The 27,293-nt window shown below is 51.6% G+C and overlaps 1 protein-coding gene across 12 annotated transcripts in view; it reads left to right on the top strand.

Annotated features, from left to right (window-relative positions):
• Positions 1-27,293, top strand: part of NCOA1 (nuclear receptor coactivator 1) — a 182,676-nt gene that overhangs the window by 151,002 nt on the left and 4,381 nt on the right. For 5 of the 12 annotated variants that reach the window (XM_051615128.1, XM_051615125.1, XM_051615126.1 and 2 more), the window contains 12 exons: positions 73-252; positions 948-1,043; positions 1,880-2,020; positions 3,068-3,215; positions 4,088-5,426; positions 11,279-11,462; positions 14,565-14,750; positions 17,033-17,159; positions 21,648-21,819; positions 24,653-24,967; positions 25,136-25,237; positions 26,159-26,558. In XM_051615128.1, the coding sequence (XP_051471088.1) occupies positions 73-252; positions 948-1,043; positions 1,880-2,020; positions 3,068-3,215; positions 4,088-5,426; positions 11,279-11,462; positions 14,565-14,750; positions 17,033-17,159; positions 21,648-21,819; positions 24,653-24,967; positions 25,136-25,237; positions 26,159-26,558 (3,390 nt within the window). The remainder of the gene's footprint in view (positions 1-72; positions 253-947; positions 1,044-1,879; positions 2,021-3,067; positions 3,216-4,087; positions 5,427-11,278; positions 11,463-14,564; positions 14,751-17,032; positions 17,160-21,647; positions 21,820-24,652; positions 24,968-25,135; positions 25,238-26,158; positions 26,559-27,293) is intronic. The other 7 variants (XM_051615129.1, XM_051615127.1, XM_051615133.1 and 4 more) reach the window with 3 other exon arrangements.

The raw sequence follows: 27,293 nt of genomic DNA, 5'->3' as shown, positions 1-27,293 counted from the left end.
CTGAAGAGTCGTGGGGAGAGGATGTGTACAGGGTGCAGCTTCTAACAACCCCTCTTTTTTCTCTCACCCCAGTCAATGGAGTTCCTTGGCCTCAGGAAGCCACCAGGCGCAACAGCCATACCTTCAGCTGCAGGATGCTGATCCGGCCTCCCGACGAGCCGGGCACTGAGAACCAGGAGGCTCGTCAGCGCTACGAGGTGATGCAGTGCTTCACCGTGTCCCAGCCCAAGTCCTTCAAGGAGGAAGGAGAAGGTAGGGGAGAGCATCCTCTGCTTCCCACCCTGCATTTGGGCAGGGCAGGCAGGAGGAGGAGCAGGGTGGGGATGGCTGTGCAGGCAGGAGGAGGAGCAAGTGACATGCATGCCCGACAAACGCACCTCGTGCCTTCACCACTCTGGTCCCCAGCACTGCCTGCGTGTTTTTGGGCTGCACCAGCTGCCTGCAGGCAGGGCTCTGCCAGGGGACTCGGGACAGGCAGTGTTCCCTTGCATCATGGGAGCCCTTGCTTTCCTGCAAGTGCCCTAACTCTCCTTTTGGTGTCCCAGCTATTATTTTCTAGCACATTAGCTGGATTAATCCACTGCGGTTTACACAGGAGATCACGACTGGAAGGAATAAATTATGGTATTTTATGACCAAATGCTTTGCCTGAAGCCGACAGTTGCTGGCTTTTAGCGCTGACTTTTATTGTACAGCACTGCCAGATCCAAAAAGCCTTTACAATTAATTTCTCCAAGCACTGGAAACCACTTTTCCAGCAAATTTTATTGAGTTTAGACAGAGCCTATTTGCTCTGAAAGGCCAGAGGATTGCTTGGCGTAAACACTTCCAGGGCAGGACGTGGCAGTGAAGCCAAACAAGGGTATTTTAATTAAAATGTTGATTTGCAAGCAGTGGTTGTAACGGCTGGTTTTCATGTCGCTGGTCCCTTCTCCTGCTTTGGCAAGATTTCCAGTCGTGTCTGATCTGCATCGCGAGACGATTACCTCGGCCCGCAGCCGTCGCCCCTTCCGAATCCTTCGTGACCAAGCAAGACACCACAGGTAACATCCCAGTGACACCGGGGAGTCCTGGCTCGGGGGGGCTTGTTTCCCCCGGGGGTCAGAGGCCAGCAGTGCAGCGCAGGACCCTGTAGCATGAGCACGGTCTGGTCTTCAGCAAATGGCAGCGCTGGCTGGTAGGAACCATGTGGTTGACACTTCAGCTGGAGGCACTTCCACTGAGTTGCCACCTCAGCTGATACAACACACCAGCCTCTCCCTGCTCTGTGGGATTTCAGGGGCTTTTGAGGTTGCTGATTGATGGGAATGAAACAGTTGTCACCTTTCAAATTTGGGTTTGCTCTCTGACAAATACTGCTTTTCTGGGCATTCTGGTGACCTTCTTTCTGGTGGTTTAATCATCACCCTGGACTTCCCTAATGCCTGAAAATCCTTAGTGAACATTTTTTCTGTCTTGCTGCCCTTGCCCATGGTGTAAAACAGCCAGCAAAGCTGCCTGCTGTTTCATGTCCAGGGAGAAAGCAGGCAGCAGATCCTGCCTGGAGGACCCTTGGATGTTGGCAAGATGGTTAGCAGGTTGTCCACCAGATGAGGGTGTGGATCTGAGGATCTCAGCCCTGGAACCATGATCATCCCTTCACACCAAAGTGTGTCTTGTTGGGTTTTGTGTCCACTTCAGCTGGCCAAGGTCAGTGCATGCTCCAGAGCAAGCTCCTTGAACCTCCACCTCCTTCTGGAGGACATCCTCATGTGCTCCCACCACTGCTGCCTGACGCCAAATAGGATGTGGCTTCATTTTTCCACACTTATGGACCTATTTGTACTGAGGGGCTTCTTGTGCTGTGCTTGAGTAATGTGTCTTCTCTCTTTCCACCCAGGTAAAATCATCTCCATTGACACCAGTTCCCTGAGAGCCGCTGGCAGGACGGGCTGGGAGGATTTGGTGCGGAAATGCATCTACGCCTTCTTCCAGCCTCAGGGCAGGGAGCCCTCCTATGCCAAACAGCTCTTTCAAGAAGGTAACGGGCTCCTCTTCCTCACTGCTCTGCTCTCCTGCTGAGCAGCGGGAGCTGTGAGGAGAAGCTGGAGCATGGTTCTCCTTGCTGGATAAGGGCTTTCTGGAAAAACAAATGCTGTAATGATCACAAAGTGCCAGAGGGAAAGGGAAACAGTCTGAGTAACACTGGAGGAGCTCCTCCAGCCAGGAGGTTCCCTCTTACCTTTCAGGAGATAAAAAATTCAGACAAATAGGAGCCAAATATGATTATTTTTCTTCCCTGTGCTACCCACAAGTGCCATCCCCAGTGTCTCAGCAGAAGAAGCAGAAGCTCTTTCATTAACATCTTTGCTTTGTTCACTTGTTCATGAGCATCTTTGCTGTGTCAAGGAGGATGTTCACAACAGGGATGTGGGGAGGGCAGGAACATAGGAGCAGGAGGTCACTCAGCTTCTGGAGACCTCTGCCAGGGTGACGCAGGCCCCCCCAGGCTGGCTGGGCTTCATCAGTACCTTGTGTACTGGGAACTGAATGAAGCTCTGAACACTCAAGGATGGTGCTGGATGGAATTAGATCTACTTGCTGCAGGAAATGGGTTTGGAGCTGGAGAAGCAACTGGGAGGATTTCTGTGTCACCATGGTTATTCACAACCCTCTTATTCTCTGGGTCGGTGGGATTGGCCAAGGTAGAATCATAGGTTTTGGTTGGAAAAGACCTTTAAGATCATCAAGTCCAATTGTTAACCCAGCACTGCGAAGGCCACCACTAAACCATGTCCCTGAGCACCACAGCTACATGGCTTTGAACTCCCTCCAGAGATGAGGAACTCCAGCACTGCTCTGGGCAGCCTGGACCAGGGCCTGACAATCCTTTTGGGGAAGAAATTGTTCCTAATCTCCAATCTAAACGTCCCCAACAGCATGTGGTTTTGTTTCCAGGGAAGATGGTTGTCCCAGGCAGGTTCTCCCTCTCCTTTGCTCCTTCCATCCTTCTGGTGCTTGTAGGGTGTTGAGGGTTCTGGCTTGAGTTTCTAAGGGGGTTTCTTGTGTTTCTGGTTGTCTCCCTCAGTGATGACACGTGGCACAGCCTTCAGCCCCTCGTACCGATTCACGCTGAGTGATGGGACAGTGCTCAGTGCCCACACCAAGTGTAAGCTCTGCTACCCCTCCAGCCCAGAGATGCAGCCTTTCATCATGGGCATCCACGTCATCGACAGGTACGTCCCCACCCCACCTCCACTAAGCCCTGCCAGCACCTGGCTGGGCAATCAGGGGAATCAAAGTGCTCTGTTTCCTACAGTGGAAGGAGGATCCACGGGTGGTCTGTGATGCTGGTTTGGAGGTGTGATCCCCAGGAGGAATCTGAGGGTGAAAACCAGCTTGACAACAGCTCGATTGCTCTTGATTATTCTTGTTTTGCAAAGAGGTGGCCCCAGGAGTTCAGGTGGAGGTTTATAGAGGTGCTTCAGATTTCTGCCTTGCCCTGGAGAACTTAAAATATTTGGGGAGGGAGAGGCTCTATCAAACTGGCAGGACAGGGAGAGGTGATGCTGTAGACTTGGGCAGAAGTCCAAGGGGGCTGGGATGGAGGGGAATGCTGTTGGAGCGTAGTTCTCCTCCAGCCACATGGAAGCACCAGACCCAAAGAATTATAGAATCACACAATGGTTTGGGTTGTAAGGGACATCAAAGCTCCTCTAGTTCCAACCCTTCTACCACAGGCAAGGGCAGCTCCTGGTCCCACTAGACCAGGTTGCTCCAATTTCATCCAACCTGGCCTTGAGCACTTCAGGGAGGCAGCATCCACAGCTCCTCCTGCCCTTGGGGTTTAACTGGTGAGCAGCCATGATCCTGAGCAGAGTCACATTTCTGGGGAGATGGTAAAGCTGTTGCACTCCATCGATGTGACTGAAATGGATCCAGAAGCTCTGGTGGAGATGGAAAGGCTGGGACTACCAGAGCTTGTGAGATGCTGCTCTCCAGACTTCAGAGCTCTGCAGCAGGGACAGGGAGCAGGAGCTGCCTGAGCAACACTGCAGGTTTAGGTAAAACTTCTTGTGACTTCTCCTCTCTTTTTCTTCTTCCACAGGGATCACGGCATGCTCTCACCGCAGGAGAACACTAACTCTGCAATGCCCCTTCCCCGGGTCAGCCCCTCACTGAACCCCAGCATCTCGCCAGGGCAAGGCATGGCCCTGCCACCCTCCATCCCTCCCTCCAACGGCAGCATGTTGGCCACCAATGTCAACCAGCAGCCCAGCGCCGGCCTCCACAACAGCAACTCCAACACCAGCCAGACCAGCTTTGGATGTTCACCTGGGAACCAGATAGGAGCCAACGTTGCCTTAAGCCAGGGACAAGCCGGTCCCCAGAACAGTAACCACACTTTGAATCTCAATAGCTCCCCCATGAATAGTCCAGGGATTACCCCACCACAGTTCATGTCTCCAAGGCATCGGGTCAGTCCAGGGCTGGTGCCCAGACCCAGAGTGCCTGGCAATCCCTTCTCACCCACCATGCCCACCATGCACTCCCCAGTAGGCATGGCCAACAGTGGCAGTGGTGGTAGCACTGGTGGCACCAGACCCTTTCCCAGCACCTCCATGAACTCCATGCAGGGGCTGAGTGAAGGTCCCAGCACTCCGGTGGGTTACTCCACCCCACCCCCGGTGCTGAGGCAGCTCAGCTCCCAGAGTTCACCCGGCCGCCTCGCCATGCAGCCCATGAAAGCAGAGTCCAAGGACAGCAAGGAGATCGCCTCCATCCTGAGCGAGATGATCCAGTCGGACAGCGGGTCGGGGGACAGCAAACCACTGGACCCGGGCATGCTGCACGCCGGCGACAGGCTCGCGGAGGGGGACAACAAGTGCTCCCAAGCCACCAGCCACAAGCTGGTCCAGCTCCTGGCCACCACAGCGGAGCAGCAGCTCCGGCACGCCGATGCGGACACCAGCTGCAAAGATGCGTTGGCCTGCGCCGGCACCGCTGGCACTTTGGCCTCCAGCAACCCTCCCAGCAGCACCTGCCCCTCCTCCCACAGCTCGCTGACCGAGCGGCACAAGATTTTGCATAGACTCCTCCAGGAGGGCAGCCCATCCGATATTACCACCTTGGCCATGGAGCATGAGAAGAAGGAGAATGCCCCGAACCCCACCACCACCCCCACGGCTCAGAGCCAGCTGCCAGGAAACCCCGACATCAAACTGGAGCCAGACGCGCTCAAGAAGAAAGATGCCAAGGACCACCAGCTCCTGCGCTATCTGCTGGACAAGGATGAGAAGGAGCTTGCGGCAGCCCCAGCGCTGAGCCTGGACGATGTGAAGGTGAAGGTGGAGAAGACGGAGCAGATGGAGCCCTGTAACACGGCCCCGGTGCCGCTCGCCAAGCCTCCTGCCACAGAGGAAGTCAAGCTAGAGACACAGGGCCAGGTGAGTTGACCCATTGGTGCCCATGTTGGTGGGATGTTGCTGACAAGTTGTGGTTTTGTGTCAGTTTCCCTAGAACCTGCTGGTGTGCTCCCTCCACAGCAAGGTGGTGGGGCTGGGAGAAGTATGGGGAGATGTCCTGTGGCTGCCAGAACCTTCTGCCCTGGTGCCACCTTCTGCAGTGTTGGTGCCACCTCCTCCAGTGTTTGTCCAGATGCTTCATGTTTTGGCAGCTCAGATCTTCAAGGCAGTGGTGGGAAGGGAGAAACTTTACTGAGGTGTATAAACATGAGAAGGAAATGCAGCACATCACTGCAGGTGGTGGGCTTGTGTGAGGAGAAGACAACATGCATGTTGCTATTTGAATAGGTTCTTATTTCTGCATCTCTGGGCACATTCAGGGCTCATGTCCCAGGGAATTTTCAGTCCCTTGCTCTCTTGTTGGCTGAGATTAGCAATAATACGGGCCTTTTAGTTCTCCTAAAAGTATTATTAAATGGAATAATCCAGCAACAGATCTCTGCAGCAGAGATTTGGGCGTATAAATATTCATTACATGCAGCTATGAATAGAAGAGATTTCTTATTTTTGAAGGCCAGGGGAGATGGTGCCGTGGATAAGGCTGCTTAATCCTTTTTAAGCAAAGAGAAGAGGGCGGCTGACACGAAGAGCCGGGCTGAGCGTGTACGGACTGCGGGAAATCAGGCTGCCGGCTGTGGGAGATACGGGCTGGATAACAGTGCCCGGAGAGCCTGGGATGCCAACGGCACAATAAGTCACTTAATAAGGTTAAGGGCTCAGTTGGCTTGGGAGTCACGGCCAGTTATCCCAGAGGCGAGCAGGAATCGAACTCTTGATCTCGTCTTGTATTGTACTTTCCTGGGGTCATCAACTTGCTGGATGTTTTGTCCTCCCCCATCATCTCCCATTTGAGATCCATCATTGAGATTAATGTTGCTCTGGATGAGGAGGACCCAAGGCAAGATGTGCTTGTTTAGGGACGCGCATTGGAGCTCGCAGGTGGGCAGTGAACCTGTCACGGAGCCATGTACCCACTGCGATGCTGCAGTGGAAGGTGCAGCATCCTGCTGGGAGATGCATGGATGGATGGAGCTGGCCCAACCTGCTTTCATGGAGCCAGGAGCGCTTTGGGGAGCGTGGTTGTTGGCAAAGTGCTGGGGCAGGGGAAGAGTTTTGCTTTCCTGGTCTCCAAATATCCACATACAGGATTCATTCACCGGCAGGGGAAGCAGGCAGACACTTTGCTGCCCATCATAGATTGATAAAATGTCTTGGGTTGGAAGGGACCTTAAAGACCATCTAGTCCCAACCCCCTGCCATGGGAGGAGACACCTCCCACTAGACCAGGTTGCTCCAAGCCCCACCCAACCTGGCCTTCAACACTGCCAGGAATGGGGCAGCCACAGCTGCTTTGGACAACCTGGGCCAGTGTCTCACCACTGTCACAGTGAAGAATCTCTTTGTAATGTCTCATCTCAATCTCCCCTCTTGCAGCTTGAAACCATTCCCCCTCATCCCATCACTCCCTGCCCTTGTCAAAAGTCCCTCCCCAGCTTTCCTGTAGCCCCTTCAGGCACTGGAAGCTGCTCTAAGGTCACCCTGGAGCCTTCTCTTCTCCAGGCTCAACAACCCCACCTCTCTCAGCCTGTCTCCAGAGCAGAGCTGCTCCAGCCCTCGCATCATTTCCGTGGCCTCCTCTGGACTTGCCACAACAGCTCCATGTTCTTCTTGTGTTGGGAACGCCACTATTGGGGTATCAGCAGAGCAGAGCAGAGCAGAGCAGAGCAGAGGAGGACAATCCCCCACCTTGCCCTGATGATCACACTGCTGGGGATGCAGCCCAGAACACGGTTTCTGGGCTGCCAGCACACAGTGCCAGCTCACGGTGAGCTTCTCATCACTCAACACCCTCAAGTCCTTCTCCTCAGGGCTGCTCTCCATCCATTCTCCACCCAGCCTGAATTTATGCTTGGGATTGCCCTGGTCCCTGTGCAGGTCCTTGCACTTGGCCTTTTTGACCTTCCTGAGGTTGGCATGGGTCCACCTCTCCAGCCTGTCCAGGTGCCTCTGGATGCTATCCCTTCCCTCCAGTGTGTCACCACAGTGTTATGGTCAGCATCACTGATGGTTCCAGTTTCACCATCCTTCAGAGAGGGCGGAGCCCTATGAGTTAAACAAGGATGTGCAAGCTAATTGTGCTCTGCTTGCAAACAGGCACCCAGAGTTTGGAGGACTCAAGCCTGGATGTGTTTATAAGCCCCTCTCCTGCACTCTTGGAAGCAGCCAAGCATTTTTTAGGCTCCTTCATGGCTTTTCAGTTCCAAGTATCCCTCCCCAGGCAGCTGGAGAGTGTCAGGATTATACATTGGACATTACCAAGTGTTTCCAAAGAGTTAATAATAGAGGCTAGAGAGAGTTTGCAGAGTCTTAAAATGAATTTTCTGAGGAGTGAACAACCCTTCACTGCTCAGCAGCTAAGGACAGAGTTTCAGTTCCATGTGTTTTCTCTTACAGGCTGCTCTGGTGTGGTGTGGAGAGGGGGGAGCTGCCATTCCCAATAAAATCCAGCACTTGGTAGATTTTTGTTTTCATGTGGGATTATTTTAAGAATCAAAATGTCAATTAGGAGTGACATTAATTGTGGGGCAGGCTCTGCAGCTCCCCTTCAGCATTGAGGGAATTAGTTCTTTTCTGGATTTATCCTATGGAAATGCTTTGGGTTTGCTTGGAGTCACCTGTTCCTGGGGTGACAACAACAACAACAACAAATTAGGTAGAGCTTGGGAAAGAGCTAATAGAAATTACACAAATTTAAAAAAATTGAAGGAAAAAGATAAGGAATGTTTTGGAAGGGCTCTTTATCCTGGTGCTTCAAGGCATGAGCTGAACTTCAACTTGGCGAAGAGAAAACTTTCCTCATGTCACAATGTCTTCCCTCTGCCCTTGAGCAGGAAGCAGGAAGCAGGCAGTGCTGCCTGCACTTGGGAGTGCTCCACCATGTGTGGATGGTGGAGTTCAAAGAGAAGTAACGGATGCCTCATCATTGAAAGTCTTCAAGGTCAGGTTCACAGGGCTTTGAGAAACCTGATCTAATTGAAGATGTCTCTGCCCATGGCAGGGAGTTGGACTGGATGGTCTTTGAAGGTCTCTTCCAACCCAAACCATTCTGTGATTCCATGAAAAATAAAGTTTTACCTTATTTTTTGTTTGCTTTTTGGCTTCTGAATCTACATTTCAGCTTCTTTTTGCAAGCAGGGTAGAATTCTTTTCTGGTAGAGAAGAAAGGAGTGATGACAGAGAGCTGGAGATCCCTATGGAAATAGCTGCCTCCAGGAAGCAGAGCTTCACTAAAATGCAAATGATCTGAAGTTTGCATTAAATTGTGGGATTATTTAATTTGTGCAAGAATTTCATTACCCAAGTGGCTTTGGAGGAGAAGTTTCTCCACTCCATGGGAAGGTCCAGCCAGGGCTGAAGGTTGGCTGGGTAGGCAGCAGAGAAAATGGCCTGAAGTTGCAGCAGGGGAGGTTTAGATTGGCTATTAGGAAGAATTTCTTTACTGAAAGAGTGGTCAGGCACTGGAACAGGCTGCCCAGGGAGGTGGTGGAGTCACCATCCCTGAAGGTATTCAAGAAATGTGTAGATTTGGTACTTCAGGACATGCTCTAGCAGCCAAGGTTGTGTGGGGGATTCTGTGTGTTGATGGTTGGACTCAGTGATTTTAGAGGTCCTTTCCAACCTTGACAATTCTGTGTGTGAAGCATCTCTGCCCTCCTCACTGAGCTGATCTCATGTGTGGGGCTTGGCAAAGGATGAAGGGCAGAGGTGAGATCCTGTCCCTTGGTTTCTGTTTTGGTTGACTCTAGTTTTGGAGCCTTGTTTCTGCTGGGAGATGGAGGTTTGGGGAAGAAGAAGCTGTTCAGAAATAATCAGCCACCTTGTGTCTCCATCTCTCTCACAAAGGGTTTTCTCACCAACTTTTTTGACAGTAGTAGGTTGTGAAGATCTGAACCTTCTCCAGGCAAGACTGGAAGGCCTGAACTGCTCCAGCCCTCCAGCACTGTGCGTTTTCTAGAGGTGGAGGGGAAATAAAATACTCATTAAAGTGGGCACAGATTCTAGGTCCAAGTTTGGGTGCTCCAGAAAACAATGGATAAGCCCCCTGCTCCTACCATATGTCCCTCATTCCAACCTCTCCATCCTCCACCTCTTCATGTATCCATCAAGCAATGCAAGAACTTCACTGCTCCCATTTTATCTCCACTTAACATCCATTTTGGATGCCCACAGCTGCCTCTGTGCCCTTCTTCTCCCTCTGCCTCCAGAATGACCTCTCTGCAGGAGGATGTAGAGTTGAGGAGATGTATTGACTAGATCACCTTTAAAGGTCCCTTCCAATTCACTGTAAAGGAAAGACAGGCGTGTGTATATTAGAAATATCAATTCATCTACCCAGGTGTGACCATGTGACTGTAGGAAAGGGGGGAAAAAAGCAGTGAAGGTCAGGAAGGAGATCTCTGCCATGGTGGGAAGTGTGAGCAAGGCCTCTTGGGTCTTGGATGCAGGACTGGGCACATGGTTTCAATGAAACTACCATTGTTGGAGCGAAGCTCCCAAGGTGGAGCTTTCTGCAGCTGCCCTGGACTTTGTCCTCATGGTGTGTGCATCATCGATGTGAAACTGGAAGTGGCTGCTGTAGCAACTGGGATTGCCACTGGTTTGGAGGATTTTAGCTAAGACTTGAAATATTTCCAGCTGGGATTTAGGGGGCACTTCCCATGGTTTCTTCCGGTGAGGGACAAAGCTGTCACCTTGGTGAAAGGTCTTTAACGCTGCAAAGGGCCAGATCCTGGTGGGTAGTTTCCAGCCCTCAGTGCTGTTTGCTATGGGAATGCTGCAGCCTCATGTCTTGGCTGGTGGCAGAGCCTCTTGTCTAAGCCAGGATCCCAATTCCTGCTAGATTTCTTCATCTTCTCCAGACCGGAGCATCATTCCCTTTATCAAATGCAAAGATTTTCCCTAGTTCTATTGAGTTATCTATTAATTACCCTGTGTTAACGACCAGGCTTTCCCTAATGCTGCTCTGCTGGAAGCTGTCTGAGTCCTTCAATGTTCAAGTATTTGGTTTCCCTTGAGATATTTTTCTTTTTAGCCAGAGCTCATTTATCTCCAGCCCCTTTAATCCTAACCTGCTGCTTTACAGCACTGCTATCACAGCCACTGGTGCAAATCCCTTTCCCAGTAACTTTCCCATTTATTTGGGTCCCTGGGCTTAAACATCTCCTCTTCCATTCTCATCTGTGTTGAAGGCTGGAAAAGCCGAATGATTTTCTACTACTCCACTGAGGGTAATTACATGCCTGAGGCCAGTGTTGGTTTTGGACATTTTTTCAAAAAAAGTCACTTATTTTTCTTAGAAAAGACCATTTTTTTATTATTATAATCTCAGTGTAAGCATATGTGTATTAACAAAGCAAATTATCTCCTGTTTAAAACTGCTGGAGGTTGTATGTATCATTAATAATTATGCTAATTGCAGCGTGTGAGTGTCTTGAAGCTGCTGCCGAGGACCGGGCTCTGGGGTGGGGACCTGTGTGCTTGGAGAAGCAGTTCTTGTCCCCCAGGGTCTGTGTCCAGCTGAGCAGAAGGACGCAGGGCTGGTTCTGTATCCCTGTGACATGCTGGGTCTTTCAGCAAGCGAAGGGATGGGGAGAGCTGGAGGGGGATACATGGATGCGAAAGCAGCGCTCGCTCTTGCTGGTGCTGCGTTTGGGCTGAGTCACCCACCTGTGATTTTTACTGGGTTTGTTGGTTTTTTTTTTTTCCTTCCTTAGTTCGCTGCTGAACTGGACCAGCTGGACCAGCTCCTGCCCTCGCTGGAGAAGGCGGCTCAGCTGCCTGGCTTGTGTGGACCGGAGAGGAGCGAGGGCAGCGTGGGCGGCGTGGCCGTCAAACCGGAGATGCTGGCAGCCCCCCTGCAGCCCAGCGCCGCTGCCAGGGCCCCCGCTGGACTCACCCGTACGTGTCCGGCCCTGGGGAACACCAGTGCTCACCCCCAAACCCTGTCCCTGCCGAGGGGTGGGAAGGGAAGGTCTCCTCCATCACCTGCTCTGCTTGGCTACCGCCAGCCTGGATCCAGCTGCGGTGATGCTTTGAGGGACCTGGGCTTTGCAGGCTGGTGCAAGACTTGATGCGCTCAGGTGCAGCATCAGGAGCTTTTTATTGGGCAACGACAAAAATGAAAAAAAACCACCTGAATTTTCTCCAAAGTGAGACATTTTACCAAAATAAAAATTAGGATTTTTCTCCTGAAGGAGCCCGCAGGCAAAATTCAGGGTGTTATGCAGCAAAGGTGTGCCTGGACTCTGTGGGCAGAGGCTCAAGCTGGGACTCCTCAGTGTGGGCTTCCCCCAGCTGAGCAGTAACAGAGGCACAGCTGTTCCCAGAAAACTGTCCCCATCTTCCGTGGGGAAAGCAATTTTTTACCAATCCCAACATAAAGTTTCCCACAGAACTGCACCCTGCAGCTCTTGCCATCTCCAAGTGCTAAGTCAGAGCCCATCCCATCCCTTGCTGTGATGGATGTCCCCGTGCCAGCCCCGAGCCCTACAGCATGGGGAATGCTGGCCTGTCCCCTTTGGTCCTGGGGCAACGAGCAAGAGCCTGTTTTGACTCCATGGGGCTTTTCCCGTCCTACACTTGATTTTTCATGGTTATAATTACCAGTCACATCCCCCATATCGCTGCTCCTGCAAATCACACTGAGTCTTGAATGCTGAAATGCAGCTTCCAGAGCAGAGGGAAGGACAGGGCCCAGTATAAACCAGTTAACTGCTGGTCTATATCCTACCCAAGGGGAGGGATAATTGTCCTGTTACTTATTCAGCAAATGGAGATGAGGATGTTTTGGGTTCCAGCCCAGTGAGAAGCCCATAAGGCAGTTCTGGCAGGCAAGGGCTTGGATATTTTGGGAGGACTCAGGTTGCAGAAGCTGAGTCTTTTAAAAGGTGGGAGCATCGTAGCAGAAGGAAGAGCAACGAGAAGGAAAGGAAGAGCAAGGGCCTAAGAGATGGATGCTGGAAGGGTGAAGAGTGACGGCTGTGTTGAGCCTGGAGGCAGTGGGGAGCTGTGCTGGATCTCCCCTCCATCAGGGAAACATTTGGGAGGTGAACAAGAACTGTCAGCCCTGTAGCTAGAGCCATGGACTGATTCACCCATCACCTCCAAGCTGAAATCATCATTAGGCTTATCACTCAAGCCAAGGACTTTCTTGTTCCAGAGCTAAGATGGTTGGTACCTTCAGCAGTAGGAACACTTGTAATCCCAGAATCCCAGACTGGTTTGGGTTGGAGGGGACCATAAAGAACATCTAGTCCCCATTCCCTGCCATGGGAGGAGACACCTCCCACTAGACCAGGTTGCTCCAAGCCCTGTCCAATCTGGCCTTCAACACTTCCAGGGATTGGGCAGACACAACTTCCCTGAGCAACCTGGGCCAGTGTCTCACCATCCTCACAGCAAAGAATTTCTTCCTCAGATCTTATCTCAATCTCCCTCCCATCTTGCAGCTTCAAACCATTCCCCCTCATCCCATCACTCCAGGCCCTTGTCTGAAGTCCCTCCCCAGCTTTCCTGTAGCCCCTTCAGGCACTGGAAGGTGCTCTAAGGTCTCCCTGGAGCCTTCTCTTCTCCAGGCTGAACAACTCTCTCAGCCTGTCTCCAGAGCAGAGCTGCTCCAGCCCTTGCATCACCTCTGTGGCCTCCGGACTCACTCCAACAGCTCTACATCCTTCTTCTGTTAGGAACCCCAGCACTGGACCCAGCATTGCAGGGGGTCTCACCAGAGTGGAGCAGAGGGGACAATCCCCTCCCTGGCCCTGCTGGTCCTACTGCTGGGAATGCAGCCCAGGACACAGTTGGTTTCTGGGCTGCCAGCACATCGTGCCAGCTCGTGGTGAGCTTCTTATCACCCAACACCCCCAAGTCCTTCTCCTCAATCCATTCTTAGCTGAGCCTGGATTTGGCCTTGACATCATGAAGAGTGGGGCTCATTGCCTTCAGAGGACCAAGAGTCCTGCATTGAAGTTGAAAGAGAGAGACGAGGAGGGCGAGCATGGTTGCAGCAGGGGCTGCAGTGTGAGTGCTTGAAGTGCCAACTGCTGCCCTCCTGGGCTACAGTGTATAAAATAGCAGCTACTGCCCAGGAGTTCCACCAGGAGCCTTGTTGAAGGTGCTGGCAATGGGTTTAGCTTACCATTAAGCTGGTCCCCAAGGGTTTAGAGGTGGTTCTGGCTGGGAGAGGGGTTGTCAACAGCTACAGCTGGTTGCCATCTGCTTTCAGGGCTGCCTCTTACCTTCAGTTTTCTGTTCAATGTGAACATTTGAGACATGCTTCCTGATGGCAAACTGCTGCTGAACATGCAAATACTTACCTGAATAAAAATTAGAATAATATGAGGCCTAACAACATCATTTAATTGATCTAAAGCCAGCAGGTGATAGATGAGAGCAGCAGAGGCAGGAAGCACAGGGAGCATTGTTCCTCTCCAGCTGCCAGACCTAAGGAGGACACGGCTTCTGCACCAGAGTCACTCCAGAGGGAGCAAAGCCTGGATGATGTGGCTACCTCGTGAAAAGGAGCTGCCCTTCAGCTTCTGTAATTCACTCTGCTTCTGGTACCCTCCCTTGAGCGATGGTTATCTCCAGATACATTAGATGGACACGACCCCCCTCCCTTTCACCTTTCTTACACCCAGTTGATTATTTTTTATGCCCAGCTGATTATTCTAAGCTCCAGCTACTGTTTTTTTGGGTGCCAGCTTGTCTCCTGGATCCCTTTCACACTGCATGGCAAAGTGTGTGGGAGCTGTGCTGCTGCCCAGGCATTGTTGTCACCCAGGGTGACTCCCCCAGGAGTCACACATGGGGCTGATTTTCCAGCTTTAGGCAAGGTAACATCCCAACACAACCCCCTTCTTGCCCTCCAAACGTACCAACGCCAGCTCCTTTCCTGGCAGGGTGAGGAAACTGCTGGGTGCTGGGGATCTTGCGACGGGCCACGGGGAGAGCTCTGACTTTTGCTTTTTGTCTCTTTTCTTTTACAATGGAACGACTCTGCAGCGATGAACAGCGGGCAGGGCGTGCAGGCTGGTCGGACCCCCTTTGAGTTCTGCGACCCCCTGGAGCCAGGGCAGCTGAGGCCGGTTCCTTGTCCCACGAGCAATGGCAGCAGCCCGCACACTCGTGGGCCATCCCAGCAGGGCAGGGGCACAGTGACAGCTCCAAACCCCTTCCCCCCCGACACAGGTATGTTCAGCTGTGGGCATCTGCTCCTCTCCAGCTTTTCCAGGTTACACTGAGGCTTTCCAGGGAGTCCCATGGGAGAAAAGGCATTGCAGGGTGGAGCTCTGAGCATTGGTGTTCACCAGCAGCTTCTCACAGGCAGCTGTGCTTATTCTTTCCTCTCTTTTCGTGTCAGTATAGTTTCAGACAAAAGAAATCCTTTTCTGTTCATCCCAGCTCCTGGGAAGGCAGTTGGAAGCAGCTGCATCCCCTCACCCAAGCAGTGATGGGGCTCAGGCTCCTCTGGCACTGGTCAAGGTTTAATTTCCACAAAGATCGGAACATGGATCATGGATCATGTGTTGGGAGAAGAAGCAGAAGCATCAGTCTCACCTCACCCTTCTGAAATCGCCAACAGCAGAACACTGCAAACCTCACCAAGAGCCATTTTAGCAGCTGGGCTCTGGAGAGTTGTGGCTTCCCTTGATGCTTCTCTTGCTGCATCAAACGATGCTGAACATGATCTTGCCACAACACACTGGGGCTGCACAACGGCTTGACTGCAGGTGCAGATAGCAAATAACCCAGATCTCATCATCTCATGACAGTAGTGTGGAACGAGAAGAGCTGCTGGGTTCCTCTGCTGTCCCTTTCCCACACTGGCCAGGCTCCAGGAGAGCATCAGCCCTGTATTCCACACACCATTCACCTCAGAGTGGGTGGGAGGTGCCACAGTTCCCACCAACTCACAGATGCAGGATGAGCATGGCCAGTTCTTGATGCAGCTCTGGACAACCCTGCACACAACCTGTCCCTCTGAATCATGTGAAGCTCTTGGTTTGGGCAGCTTCTCCTGAGAAGAACATCACAAGAGAGCTTGCATCCTTCTCTGAGTCCCCTCCAGGTGGGGAGGCAGAAATCAGCCCTATACACTGTGTCATTGCAGCATTTACAGCTCTATAATATTACTATTTTACATCCATTATTTAACAGGCCCTGGTGCCTGTTAAGCCACTCTGGGTCTGGCTGCCTCAAGGACTGTCACCCAGAGCCTTGCAAATGATGCTCTGCTAGGGAAAATCCACCATCTTCAGCATCAATCAGCCTGGGGACCATTTTTGGGTGAGTCAAGGAAAGACTGGGGACAGGCTGCACCGTGACTGTGCCACAAGCCTCCCTGGCATGGCTGGAGCTGCTGCGACTGCCACTGGCACCACGGGGATCTGCCTGTTGCCAAGCAACATTAAGGCTTTTTTAAAGAAATCTTGAGAAATAGGGAAGTGCTTGGCAGGAGCCACCGTGCTGGTGCTTGCCCTGGGATACTGAGCATCCCTGAGCTGGACCTTCCTCCTCTCCGTCCTCGTAGGGCTCTGATTTTCTCTTACTTGAAACAAGCTGCACGGTCTGAGAGGCACGTGAACCTGGTGGCTCCTTGTGACAACAGCAAAGACCCCAGGCACTGGGTAATCACAGAAGTTTTCAAGCAATTAACGTATTTTAGTGGAAAAAGAATCAGCAGAGCTGAGCTTGGTTAAAAGAAGATAATTATTTCATCTTTAGCTACTGCTTTCATCAGCATTTCTCTTAGAAACTCAGGGTGTTTGGCCAATGATGCCACATCCTGACATGGCAGAGATGGCACCCCAGCCAGAAGTGTGCTCACCCCTCTGTTTTCCATCAACTTGGATCTCCACAGGCTGGTTCAGCTGAGGTGCCGTTTGATCTTCAAGCCCAATTCCTGTTTCAAATGGAATGACGTAAAGTCTCCAGCCTCATAAATCTCTCTGTCCTGGGCTTGGGCTCCAAGTTCTGCTACAACTTAATTTAATTGTGCTGGCTCCTTTCCCTGTGAAAATTAACTTTTCTCCAAAAGAGGCAGAAGATGCTAATGGGTGTGGGCTGTTTTTTAAGCTAAAATCTTCAGCTGTAACAATTTGCCTTCAAGAAGACGCATTCTAACTTGACTCGGTTTTGAAACTCTTGCTAGAAATGTGCTGAAAAGGGAAAGTTTTTAATAGTGTTTGCACATACAGAGTAGACAGGGTCATATGTATCTGCTGTGTACAGTATCTGCCTAGATTTTCACCCAGAATTTCATGCTTATAATTAATGGTTAGGAACCCACACTTGATATCTGTGACTTTGGGTTGAAAAGAGCCATAACTGGTGAACCTTGGCACCTCTTTTGGGAATGTTTTAGGATACCATTGGCATCCCATTGCTCTGAGCTTGCCTGGTCCACACAGCAGCACCCAGGTCCTGCCCATGCACTAACCTTTCCTCCTCCATCCTTCTTTTCCCGCCAGGAATGCCCGAGCTGGAGATGGGGGTGCCGGATCACCAGTTTGGACAGCCAGGAATGGGAGAGCAGATCCCGTGGACAGACAACAGCATGGTAGCCATGAATCGAGGCGCGCTGAATAAACCTGAAGAGTAAGTACCATGGGGCTGGGGTACTTTCTTGGTAGGCTGCTTCCCAACCTCTTGCTTGGTTGGAGGCTTCTCAGCCTCTACCAGAAGAAGGTTGGGATGTCCTGGCAGTAGCTTCCTGGGACAAAGTAGAGCAAAGTTCTTGCTTTACTGTCTGCCTGGAAGCCTGGCAAGTGCAGGCTGGGATGAGCCCAGCTGGCCATCGCTGTGTGGCAGCAGCGGTTGCTGCTGATTCCATAAAAGTGTCAGGACCTGGGCTGTGTAGGGTGCTAGGATGCAAGAGATGACATCTGCTATCTCTCTAGGGATGAGTGAGTGAGGAGATGAGGAATGTGAGCTTAAGGGAGACGTCCAGTCTATGTCTGGACCTGAATAATCCCTTATATCCATAGCAGAGCCAAGGATCCTGCAAGTCCCCACTGCCCCTTGCCAGCGCCAGTGTTTGCATTGGTGTTCTCCAGCATCTTTTCTCACCCTTTCTCACCAGGGGCAGTGGTGGGATCTGGAGAACCATAAGGCAGTTTTCTGTTTTCACGTGATGGCAGCTCTTTGCAGTCCTTATGTGCTTGGCTTCAGCTAAAATTATCACAGCTCTAATCCAGGGTGAAGCAACCCCCTCCAGTCTTCTAATGACCTTTTTTGAGACCATGCCCCATGGAGCAGCCAAGGGATCATCCATCACCTGCCCAAAGTACAGCATTGCTTCTTGGCTCTAAAGGGGTTGGAGAAGACCCTAGGTCAGATATTTTGGGATGAGAGGTCAGAGGGTGGAGAGCCCTGCTGGTGGAGCTCAGAGGTTGATGTCCTGCTGGGCAAGGAGCACCCCAAAGTCCTCACTGAGGAGCAGTGCTCATGGAGATGGATTTGATGCCATGAGAGGTGAATCCTCCCCCTGGCCCATGGAGAGCTTCAAGTTCCTAGTTTAAGAGCCAGCACTGATGAGCACTGCATGGATCTTTTCACCAAAGTCCTGCTTTGTGCAGAGGCATAATTTCCTTTATTGATTAAAGCCTTTAGCAGGTGAGCTCAGGCCCTGTTTTCCAGTCATGAAGAAGACACATATAAGCATCATAGCTGAGCAAGCTGGTAGCCAAAAGTCTTTTTCTAGGGGCTAAATTTGGATTAATTTCTCAAAGCTCTTAGCCCAAGAAGAGAGTTGCCTAAGTGGTCTCCACTGCTGCAGCTGGATCTTGGACTTCTGCTGGAAGGACTTGGCTAACTCTTGTTGCTTGAAAGAGCTGGGAAATAAAACAAATCCCCATTTAATTGAGCATTTACATCAGTCCAAGCTTTGACACAAGGAAGTAACTTTTTTTCCAGCCTTGTCAGTGTCATTATTTTGCTGAGATAAGATCCGTGGGGCATGACCGGGAAAGGGAAGAGCAGCTAGAAAAATCCATCTGGATGTTAAGCCTACGAATCATAGAATCCCAGACCGGTTTAGCTTAGAAGGAACCTTAAAGATCATCTAGTTCCAACCCCCATGCCTGGGCAGGGACGCCTTCCACTGGGTGGGGCTCAAAGCCTCATCCCACCTGGCCTTTGAACACTTCTAGGAATGAGGCATCCACAACATCCCTGGATTTTAATGTTCCTTATGTTCTTTAAAACGCTGCTTATGGAGCAAAAATGACCTTACCTTACTCAGCAGCCTTGAGCTTGAGTCATTCTGGCTGGCTGTGGACATTTTTATCTCCCCAGCCAGCACAACTGGGAAGAGAGGAGCTGGATTTTCTTCTGGCTCACTTTTTTGCAGCAGGATTATTGAGCAAGGATCTAGGTTGGTGTGGAAGGCTTGGGACCTGCACAGGTATCAAGGAGGGAAGTGCTGGGCAACAGCATCCCAAGAGTTTTCGGGTGGGAAAAACACCTTGGGTGGTTTTCAGGCTAGAGTCATATGCTGGGAGACAAGGCCAGACTGGTGGAGTGGTGGCACCTACCCAAAGCCTGATGAGATGTTGAGGTAACAAATCTCATGTGGTCCCTGCCTTTGGAGAGAGATGGTTTCAACCACTCTAAAATTGCAGCCTGGTTTGGGTTATACAGGGTAGTATTTTATTTTCTTGGCATTGAAGGGGGAGAAAGCAAGGAGAACCATGCTGCATGGTGGGAATTCCTATGACTCCCATCACCTCCCCATGTGGTGGAGCCACCAGTAGAGCCAACAGATGAACTGGGACCACAAGATGACAGCAAGAATAGATGTAGAGGTCTGCTTGTCATCATGAGCCTCCATTCCTCCTGAATTAGGGTCTCCAGGCACAGACCTCCTGCTGGAGGTGGTGGGCAGAGGCCATGCTGGAAGAAGCTGGTCCCTAGCTCAGTTCCCCTTCGTATCTTCAGTAACCACAAATCTAATGGAGCATCATGGGTGAGACCTGCCTTGGCAGCGTCTTGGTGGGGTCTAACCACTTCCATCTAGTGACTTGGTGATCAACTACAAAACCCCATTTCTACTGCAGCCAAGAGAAGATACTTTGCTGGAAAAAAGCCTCTGGACTTTGGTCCTCAAAACCTGCAGATGTGCTTCAGCTGGGAGGGCACACTCATCCTTGGAGAAGCCCACAGTGCCAGCAGCTGCCTGTTCACCCGATGGAGATGGCAGTCGGAGCAAACAGACAGAGCCTTTGAACTGCAGATAATACAGGATTGGGAAATGTATTTCAGCTAAGATCAAACCAGCAGAGCTTTTGCTTGGAGGGTTGTATAAAGGTTTCCCAGCTGGGAGGTTCATGTTAGCTGGAGGTGGGCTGAGGTCCTGGCCTTGTTTAAGAAGCTGGTGGTGGCTGATCTCCCGGTACCGGGTGTTCTGGGGAATAGGAGTTTCCTGTTGAAATTCTCCTGTTCCCCAAATCCTCCGCTGCCTTTGCCTCTTTATAAGTGTGATGACTACAACATCCCCTCCTCTTGTGTCCCAAGCAGAAGTGCTCTTATGTCTTCTGTAGAAGAGGGACACCCTGGGCCACATCCAAGGCTCCCTGAACCAAGTCCAGGTCACTGTTCTCACATGCATTCCTCTAATCCCCCAAGGTCAAACATGCCACCCAGGGCCCGATTCGGTTGCCCCGATGCTGGCGCCCAGTGCTATCTGAGATGCCTGTGGTTTCTAGGGCATCTCTGAAGGGCCAGAGACCTGCAGCCTTTTGGAGCAGAGCTTGCAGGCCATGCCAGGGAGATGTTTTACAGGATCTCAAACAGCATTTGATGCCATCTCTGCAAGTAGCTGAATTCCTTCTCCTCGCCACATGCAGAATCATAGTTTTCACCCTAAAAAAACATCCTGAAGGGTTGAGGTAGGTAGAAAACCTTTGGATAGAGGACATAGTGCGCAGGGTCCAGGATCTCCTCTGCTCCCCTGTCACCTGCCTGCCACTCATCTGAACCCCACCATGGTGGAGAAGGCTCTGCAAGCAAAGCTGGGCTGCAAAGCAGGAGGCGCTGGAGTTTTATTTACTACATAAAGGTTGTATTATCCCTATGATCTCTTAAAAACCAACTTCTGCCATCCATGCAGAGGTCTAGCATGGGCTGAAGAGACAGTGCCAAACTGAATTGCTCTTTTAACTGCCTGTTAATGTGGAATAAAAGCCTGTCCTCCACTTCCCCTGCAAGAACAATGTGTTTGTGCAGCAAACTTGGTCCTTGGCACTGAAAAACTGGGTTTGATACCAGCAGCAAGTATCAGGGACCTCATCTGTGGAGTGAAACTAGCCCTGCTTTTCACCTCCCTGCTTCCCTCTCTACTCCCACTCTGCAATTTAAGAAACCCCAACGCCAAGTATTTCTTTTCCCTGGATTAAGCTGCGTGTGTTGGCTGGAGCGGTCTCGGTCAGATTGGCTTCAGTTCCTTACTGTACATCTGGTCCTCATCTGGAGCTAAAAGGATAAACATGTCTGCTGCTTGGGAACTGCTGGCATGTTCAAGCCCTCGCCTTTGTGCCTCTCTGCAAGCGTGATGTGCCACGGCTCTCTTCATCGTGTCAGACCCGGCAAATCCGATTGCCTTCAATTAGTCACGTCATTGGAATGTCTCTCATTACATATTAATCTTATTCCCAAAGAATATTGAGCGAGCTTTGCAGAAATCTTATTTTTCAGCTCAAAGGTTCCCCTTTGCCTTCAGCTGCTTTGCTTCCAGCTGCTCCGGCTCCATCCAAGTCTTTCCACTTTCGTGCCGGCAGAAGTTTTGCTCTGCCTCCCGCTGTCCTGCCCAAAATGCCTGTGGGAGCAAAGCCTACAAAAGCACCCAAGTTTTCTTCCCAAACTTTATCAAAACACTGTCCAGGCTTTGTTTTGTGGAGAGGTTCAACCTTACAAGCAGGTTTCAGCGTGAGGCTTGAGCTTGAGGGTGCTCAGCCAGTGTCGGAGCCGGGGGAACGAGGCTGCATCCCATAGGGATCTCATGATGCTGCGGGGCTTGAGCATCTCCCACCTCAGCCTCCTCCAGGCTTCATAAACCTTAATGTACCTCCTCTTGACTTCTTCTCTCAGCAGCCAGTGCATCACCTCGCAGCTGGATGAGCTTCTGTGTCCTCCCACCACGCCGGAGGGCCGGAACGACGAGAAAGCCCTGCTCGAGCAGCTCGTCTCCTTCCTCAGTGGCAAAGACGAAACAGAGCTGGCTGAGCTGGATCGAGCTCTCGGGATTGACAAACTTGTGCAGGTAAAGACAGAACCACTCACAGGTGACCTCTCATATCAGAGGTTACATACAGGGCCAGATGCTGAGGCTTGATGTGAGCGTGGAGGAGGATTTCCAACATCTGGTGGTAACAGGAGGCCAGATGTGAGTGGGAACACACAAGCGCATCAGATTCAGAGACGATACTTAACACCACACAGTTCTCTTCCCCCCCCCGCACTGCCAAAAAAGCTGGAAAACAGCCCCATGAAATACAATATCTCACTTCTCCACTTTTCAAACACGTTCCCCCATGAGAACCAGCAGCCTGGCAAAGAAGCGGCCGAGCAGCTTCAGCCCCAGGCGGCTCATGTAACAGAGAGAGCTGGCAGGCTGTCCCTCTTCCCCACCTTACCAGGGGGGAATTAGGGCATGGAGGAGCCTTCCAGCTGGAATCCCACAGCCTGGGATTCCTGAGCCTGGGTTGTGCTGCCTAATAATATATCTAATGGCCTCATTGGTATGAAACCGTGCGGTCCTTACTATCAAGATTGGCTTACAGTGCAGCTGCCCTTCTGTCTCGGGTTGAACCGCAGGGAAAGAAAAAGAAAAATGAGGTTTGCTTTTCATGGTGCTCTCTTACTCGGATAGCACTGGGGCCCTGGGTTCTGCAGCTGAGCTCCATCAGAGACTCCTTGTTTGCAGATATGCATGGAGGCAGATGCCTCTGAAGGGTCCAGGGTTTCATAACTAACAAGGCAGGGCAGAGGGAGAATGCTGGCTGCAGGGGAGCTCGTAAGGGATGTGGAAAATGAGACGACTCGCTTGGGATTTGTCTTTGAGTGGTTTCTTTTTCCATGCCCCATAGCACTCACATGCATGGTTTTTTTCCAAAACAAGAAACAGAATGGAAAGCCTGTTAATAAATGCGATGTTCCAAGGAAGAAGCTTCCCAGAGCAAATCCCCCTGGCTGCTCTGGCCCTGATCCTCCACCATTTAAGCCTGGAGGTGGCACATCTTTGTGGCCCTGTGGTGATGCCTTGCACCATGCCACTGGGAGGTTTTATCTTTTCATGAGTGATTTGAGGGACCTGTCAGTGAGCTGTTGTCTGAGTCAGGACTTTGCCACATCACTTTTTTCAAGGCTGCACATCCCAAATCACCACCTGCCTGGTTATTTTGGGGGTTTTTTAGCAAGTTACGTGTAGGGAGTTGAACTTCTCTGGTCCTTCATACCAGAGATGCTCTTGCCAAAGATACAGCTGCAACAGCTCAATGTTCTCATGAGGGTTTTGCAGACTCAGCTGGCGCAGCTCCTCAGCAACCCTTCCTGTACCAGACAGGCTCCAGCGGCATTGCACCACTGTGCTGAGATGCCCTCAGACATCTCTGTGTATCTCCAAACATCCCCATGTCCATCCAGCACTTCTCATGCTGAGGACCACTTGGTCTGGGGGGATTATCTCATGTGTGGACCCTGACTTGGCTTTGTTCCTATCCAGGAATCATTTCTTTAATGGGAATCTTGGGCTTTTTCCATGGCTTCGGCTGAACCTCAGAAATATTTTGAATAGTTCCGTGAAATATTTGCTTGAAATACATCTTTAGAGAAACAACATGTCAGCATAAAGGCATCTTTGGGAAGAAAACGTGTTGAATAGTCCCCCCTCCAGGCTGTGTTATTGGCAGGCAGGGGTTCACAACCCACCATCTTCTCTGTGCTGTCACAGACAGGATGGGGTGAAAGGCTGGAGGTATCTGCACCCAGTTTAATCAGGAGGTGGCTGGAAACTGAGTAATTTGGGGAGAGAAGAGTCAAAGAGCCTCACTTCAGCAGGTCTCTGGTTTCTGGCCATTGCCGGCTGCTGTTTTATGTCCTGGTTAATCATATAAAATGCATCTTACTTCGTGCTGAGCAATTTATTTTTCCTCACCATCATCTTAATTGATCCTAAACAGCATATTTTTCCCTGCCATCATTCCCATATCCTCATCCCTGCCTTCAAGTCTCAGTACTTTAATGGGCACTTTCAAACCGAATCCCAAAGGCAGTGGGATTTAGGGGTGGTTTGGGTGTGTGGTTTCTCTTAACACAGTTTTCTTCTAATCTGTGGGGATCAGATGAAGGATTCTGGGTCCAAGGTGTTACTTCTCCATGGGTTCATAGCTCAAACTCCAGATTTTCTTGCCAGAGCCAAGCTAGAGAAGCACAGAAATAATCCTCATTTTGTACAGGAACGGCTGTATCATAGACCAAAAGGTCCTGTCTCCAACAGGGGTGGCCATGAGCAGCACAGGAGTATAGATGTGCTTCTCCGTGAGCTCTCCCTGTCCTGGGCGTCTGTGGCTCAGGTCCTTGGAAATGACCTGGGTAGTGTCTTCATCAAGACAAGCCTCCAAGGCTGCTTAAAAATAGGAAAGGAGAGAGAGCACAAACTATTTCCCGTGTTTGGGTTGCTCCTCTAAGCCTTAGGGTCTGTCCAACCAGACAAGCTGCTGTTTGAAGCCCACATGAACAGCTCAGAGCTAACAAAACCTGTGGAGGAAGGCAGCAGTGCCTGCTGCTACCCTGCAACCCCTGCCAGCCTGGGGAGATGAGCCAAAAAGCCTGGCCTTGGTCTTTGCTTCCAAGCCCAAAGAAATAATTTCCATCCCTCTAAGGTTTGCTAAGCCCTGGGCAATGGGTGTTTAAGGCCCTCCTCCACTCAGCAGGCTGGAGCCTGGCCCAGGAGATGAGGGTACAGGCAGCAGCATCCTTACGGGTGAGCTGCCCCATGTTAGACGTGTCCTCCACCCCCCCTGAGCTCCCCTGGGAGAGGTCAGGTGCTGCTGGGGCTCCAAAGTGATATTTTCCTCGCTCTCTGACTTCCCCAGGGCGGCGGGCTGGAGGCCCTGACGGAGCGGTTCCAGCCCCAGCAAGCCACCCCACCGCTGATGATGGAGCAGAAACCCGGCATGTACCCCCAGCCTTACTCCTCTGCCTCTCCCACCGCCAACCTCCCCGGCGCCTTCCCCGGCATGGTCAGACAGAAGCCGTCCTTCGGAGCCATGCCGGTGCAGGTCCCGCCGCCCCGCGGCGCCTTCCCCACCACCATGGCCATGCAGCCCCGGCAGACGCTCAACAGACCCCCGACAGCCCCCAACCAGCTGCGACTGCAGCTGCAGCAGAGGCTGCAAGGGCAGCAGCAGGTAATTCTTGCCCCTCTGCATCCCGGGGCCGTGGGGTTGGGGGTGTGGAGGGACTCTCAGTCCTGCCTGCAGCCCAATCAGAAGGGATCGGATGGGTGGGAAGCTCCGGCGTTGGAGTTTTGAAGGTCTCCCTGGGTTGTTTTGTTTGTTTTTTTTCCTCTCCTCCAGCTGCTCCATCAAAACCGGCAGGCGATCCTCAACCAGTTTGCAGCCAGCTCCCCAGTGGGCATCAACATGCGGGCGGGGATGCAGCAGCAGATCACACCACAGGTAAGAGGGACATGGCCCTGTCCTCCTGCTGGGAAAAACTGGGGGTTAATCCTCATGCTCCCCATGTTAGCACAGCCTGGCTCGCTCCAGCTCCTCCCCGTCATTAATGGGAGAGAAAAATTCTTCCATGTGCAGAGAGATGGTGGCAAGAGGAGCTGCTGTGGGGTGTGGTTGTTTTTGCTTCACCCTTATTGCAGCTCCTTGACCTGCTTAAGGTATAAATACTTTGTTACTGCTTGGATAAGGATGTGCTAATGTATTTAATTGAGAAGGATGTTTAGGAAATAGTGATGCCGTCCTTTAAATACCAGAATCTCTAGTGCATCTTCTGAATGATCCTGCAAATTCCCAGGCCCTAAAGTTTGGCATCTAATGAAGTGAATAAAACATCTGCTGGGTATGAAGAGATGCTGAAAAGTGTAGCCAGGTTCTGGTGACATTATTCCACTTCTTGGAGAAGTCTTCGACTTTTTGGGAAGCTGCGTGACATTCCTAATGAGCCGTGGGGAGCCTTAGTGATAGGGAAGGGGATTGAATGGTTCCCATCGTAGCTCCGATTTCAGCCACTGATGGCTTCGTCAGGCATTTTAAGGTGATTAATTCCAACACATCTGGCTCAGCCATATGGGGAACAAGCCCATGGTGATGGAAAAGCTCCTGGGATGTGGCTTTTTTTTTTTAACAGCTCACAGCTGAAGGAGTCGAGATCAGGGATCCAGGGGTCTGGTGTGCGGGAGCATCCCGGTGAGGGCACAAGAAGTGGGTCCCATGTAAGAGACCAGTGGTTGGTGGCAGCCAAAAGACCAAGAGCCAACCCCTCCCTAAGAGGGGAGGGTGGCTAGGAGGGGGGAATCTCTGAGCTGTTGGCCAGAACCAGAGGGTAATGATGAGAATGAAGGCATCTCCCCTCCTTCCCCACAGCCTCCCCTCAACGCCCAGATGCTGGCCCAGCGCCAGCGCGAGCTCTACAGCCAGCAGCACCGGCAGCGGCAGCTCATGCAGCAACGAGCCATCCTGATGAGACAGCAAAGCTTCGGCAACAACCTGCCCCCCTCCGCCGGGCTCCCGGTACAGATCGGAGCCACTCGCTTGCCTCAAGCACCCCCCCAGCAGTTCCCTTATCCCCCAAACTACGGTACGACCCCGGGAAACCCTCCCACCTCCACCAGTCCCTTCTCGCCGTTGACGTCCAACCCCGAGGCCGCGCTGGCCAACCGCAGCAGCATGGTGAACAGGGGCATGATGGGCGGCGTCGGGGGGCAGTTCGGCACCGGGATGACCCCGCAGATGCAGCAGAACATCTTTCAGTATTCGGGATCAGGTACTTTGAGGGGTGGGTTGCACTGGAATGCAGTCTGGTGGTGGGGAGGGAGAGGGCGGAGCTGAGATCCCTGAGGATGCGGTAGCCCAGCTCTGCTCATTTGTCAGCCTGGGCTTCATCCCCAGCCATCTGATCCAATCCATCCAATCCCAGGAAAGCTGGGGAGGGACTATTTATGAGGGCATGGAGTGACAGGACAAGGGGTGATGGCTTTAAACTGGAAGAGAGGAGATTTAGGTTAGACATTAGGAAGAAATTCTTTGCTGTGCGGGTGGTGAGACATTAGCCCAGGTTGCCCAGAGAAGCTGTGGCTGCCCCATCCCTGGCAGTGTTGAAGGCCAGGTTGGTTGGGACTTGGAGCAAGGCTGTCTAGTGAGAGGTGTCCCTGCCATGGCAGGGGGTTGGGACTAGATAATCTTTAATGTCCCTTCCAGCTCAAACCAGTGTAGGATCCTGTGATTCTATGAACCTGTGTTCTGTGGTCTCCAAGGGGACTTCGAGGTCTCCACCTTCCAAAGGGACCTTTTCTGATTGAATCTCAGAATAAAAAAAACAAACCACTGTTATACTGTTTGGGAAACTTTAACCTTGAAAATAATTTCCTTAACTCTTTCCTTGAAAATCAAACTGCAAGGCAGTCCTCTAAATTGCTCTTCCTTAAATATACATGCTCTGAAAAAGTCTAAAGCCTTGCTAGGATGTCTGGAATGAGCTGCAGGCAGCTCACGCCTCTTG

Source organism: Apus apus, chromosome 3, assembly GCF_020740795.1.
Source record: "Apus apus isolate bApuApu2 chromosome 3, bApuApu2.pri.cur, whole genome shotgun sequence".
Lineage (NCBI taxonomy): Eukaryota > Metazoa > Chordata > Aves > Apodiformes > Apodidae > Apus > Apus apus.
Note: the sequence above shows the minus strand (reverse complement) of the source record. Positions and strands in the feature narration are given on the sequence as shown.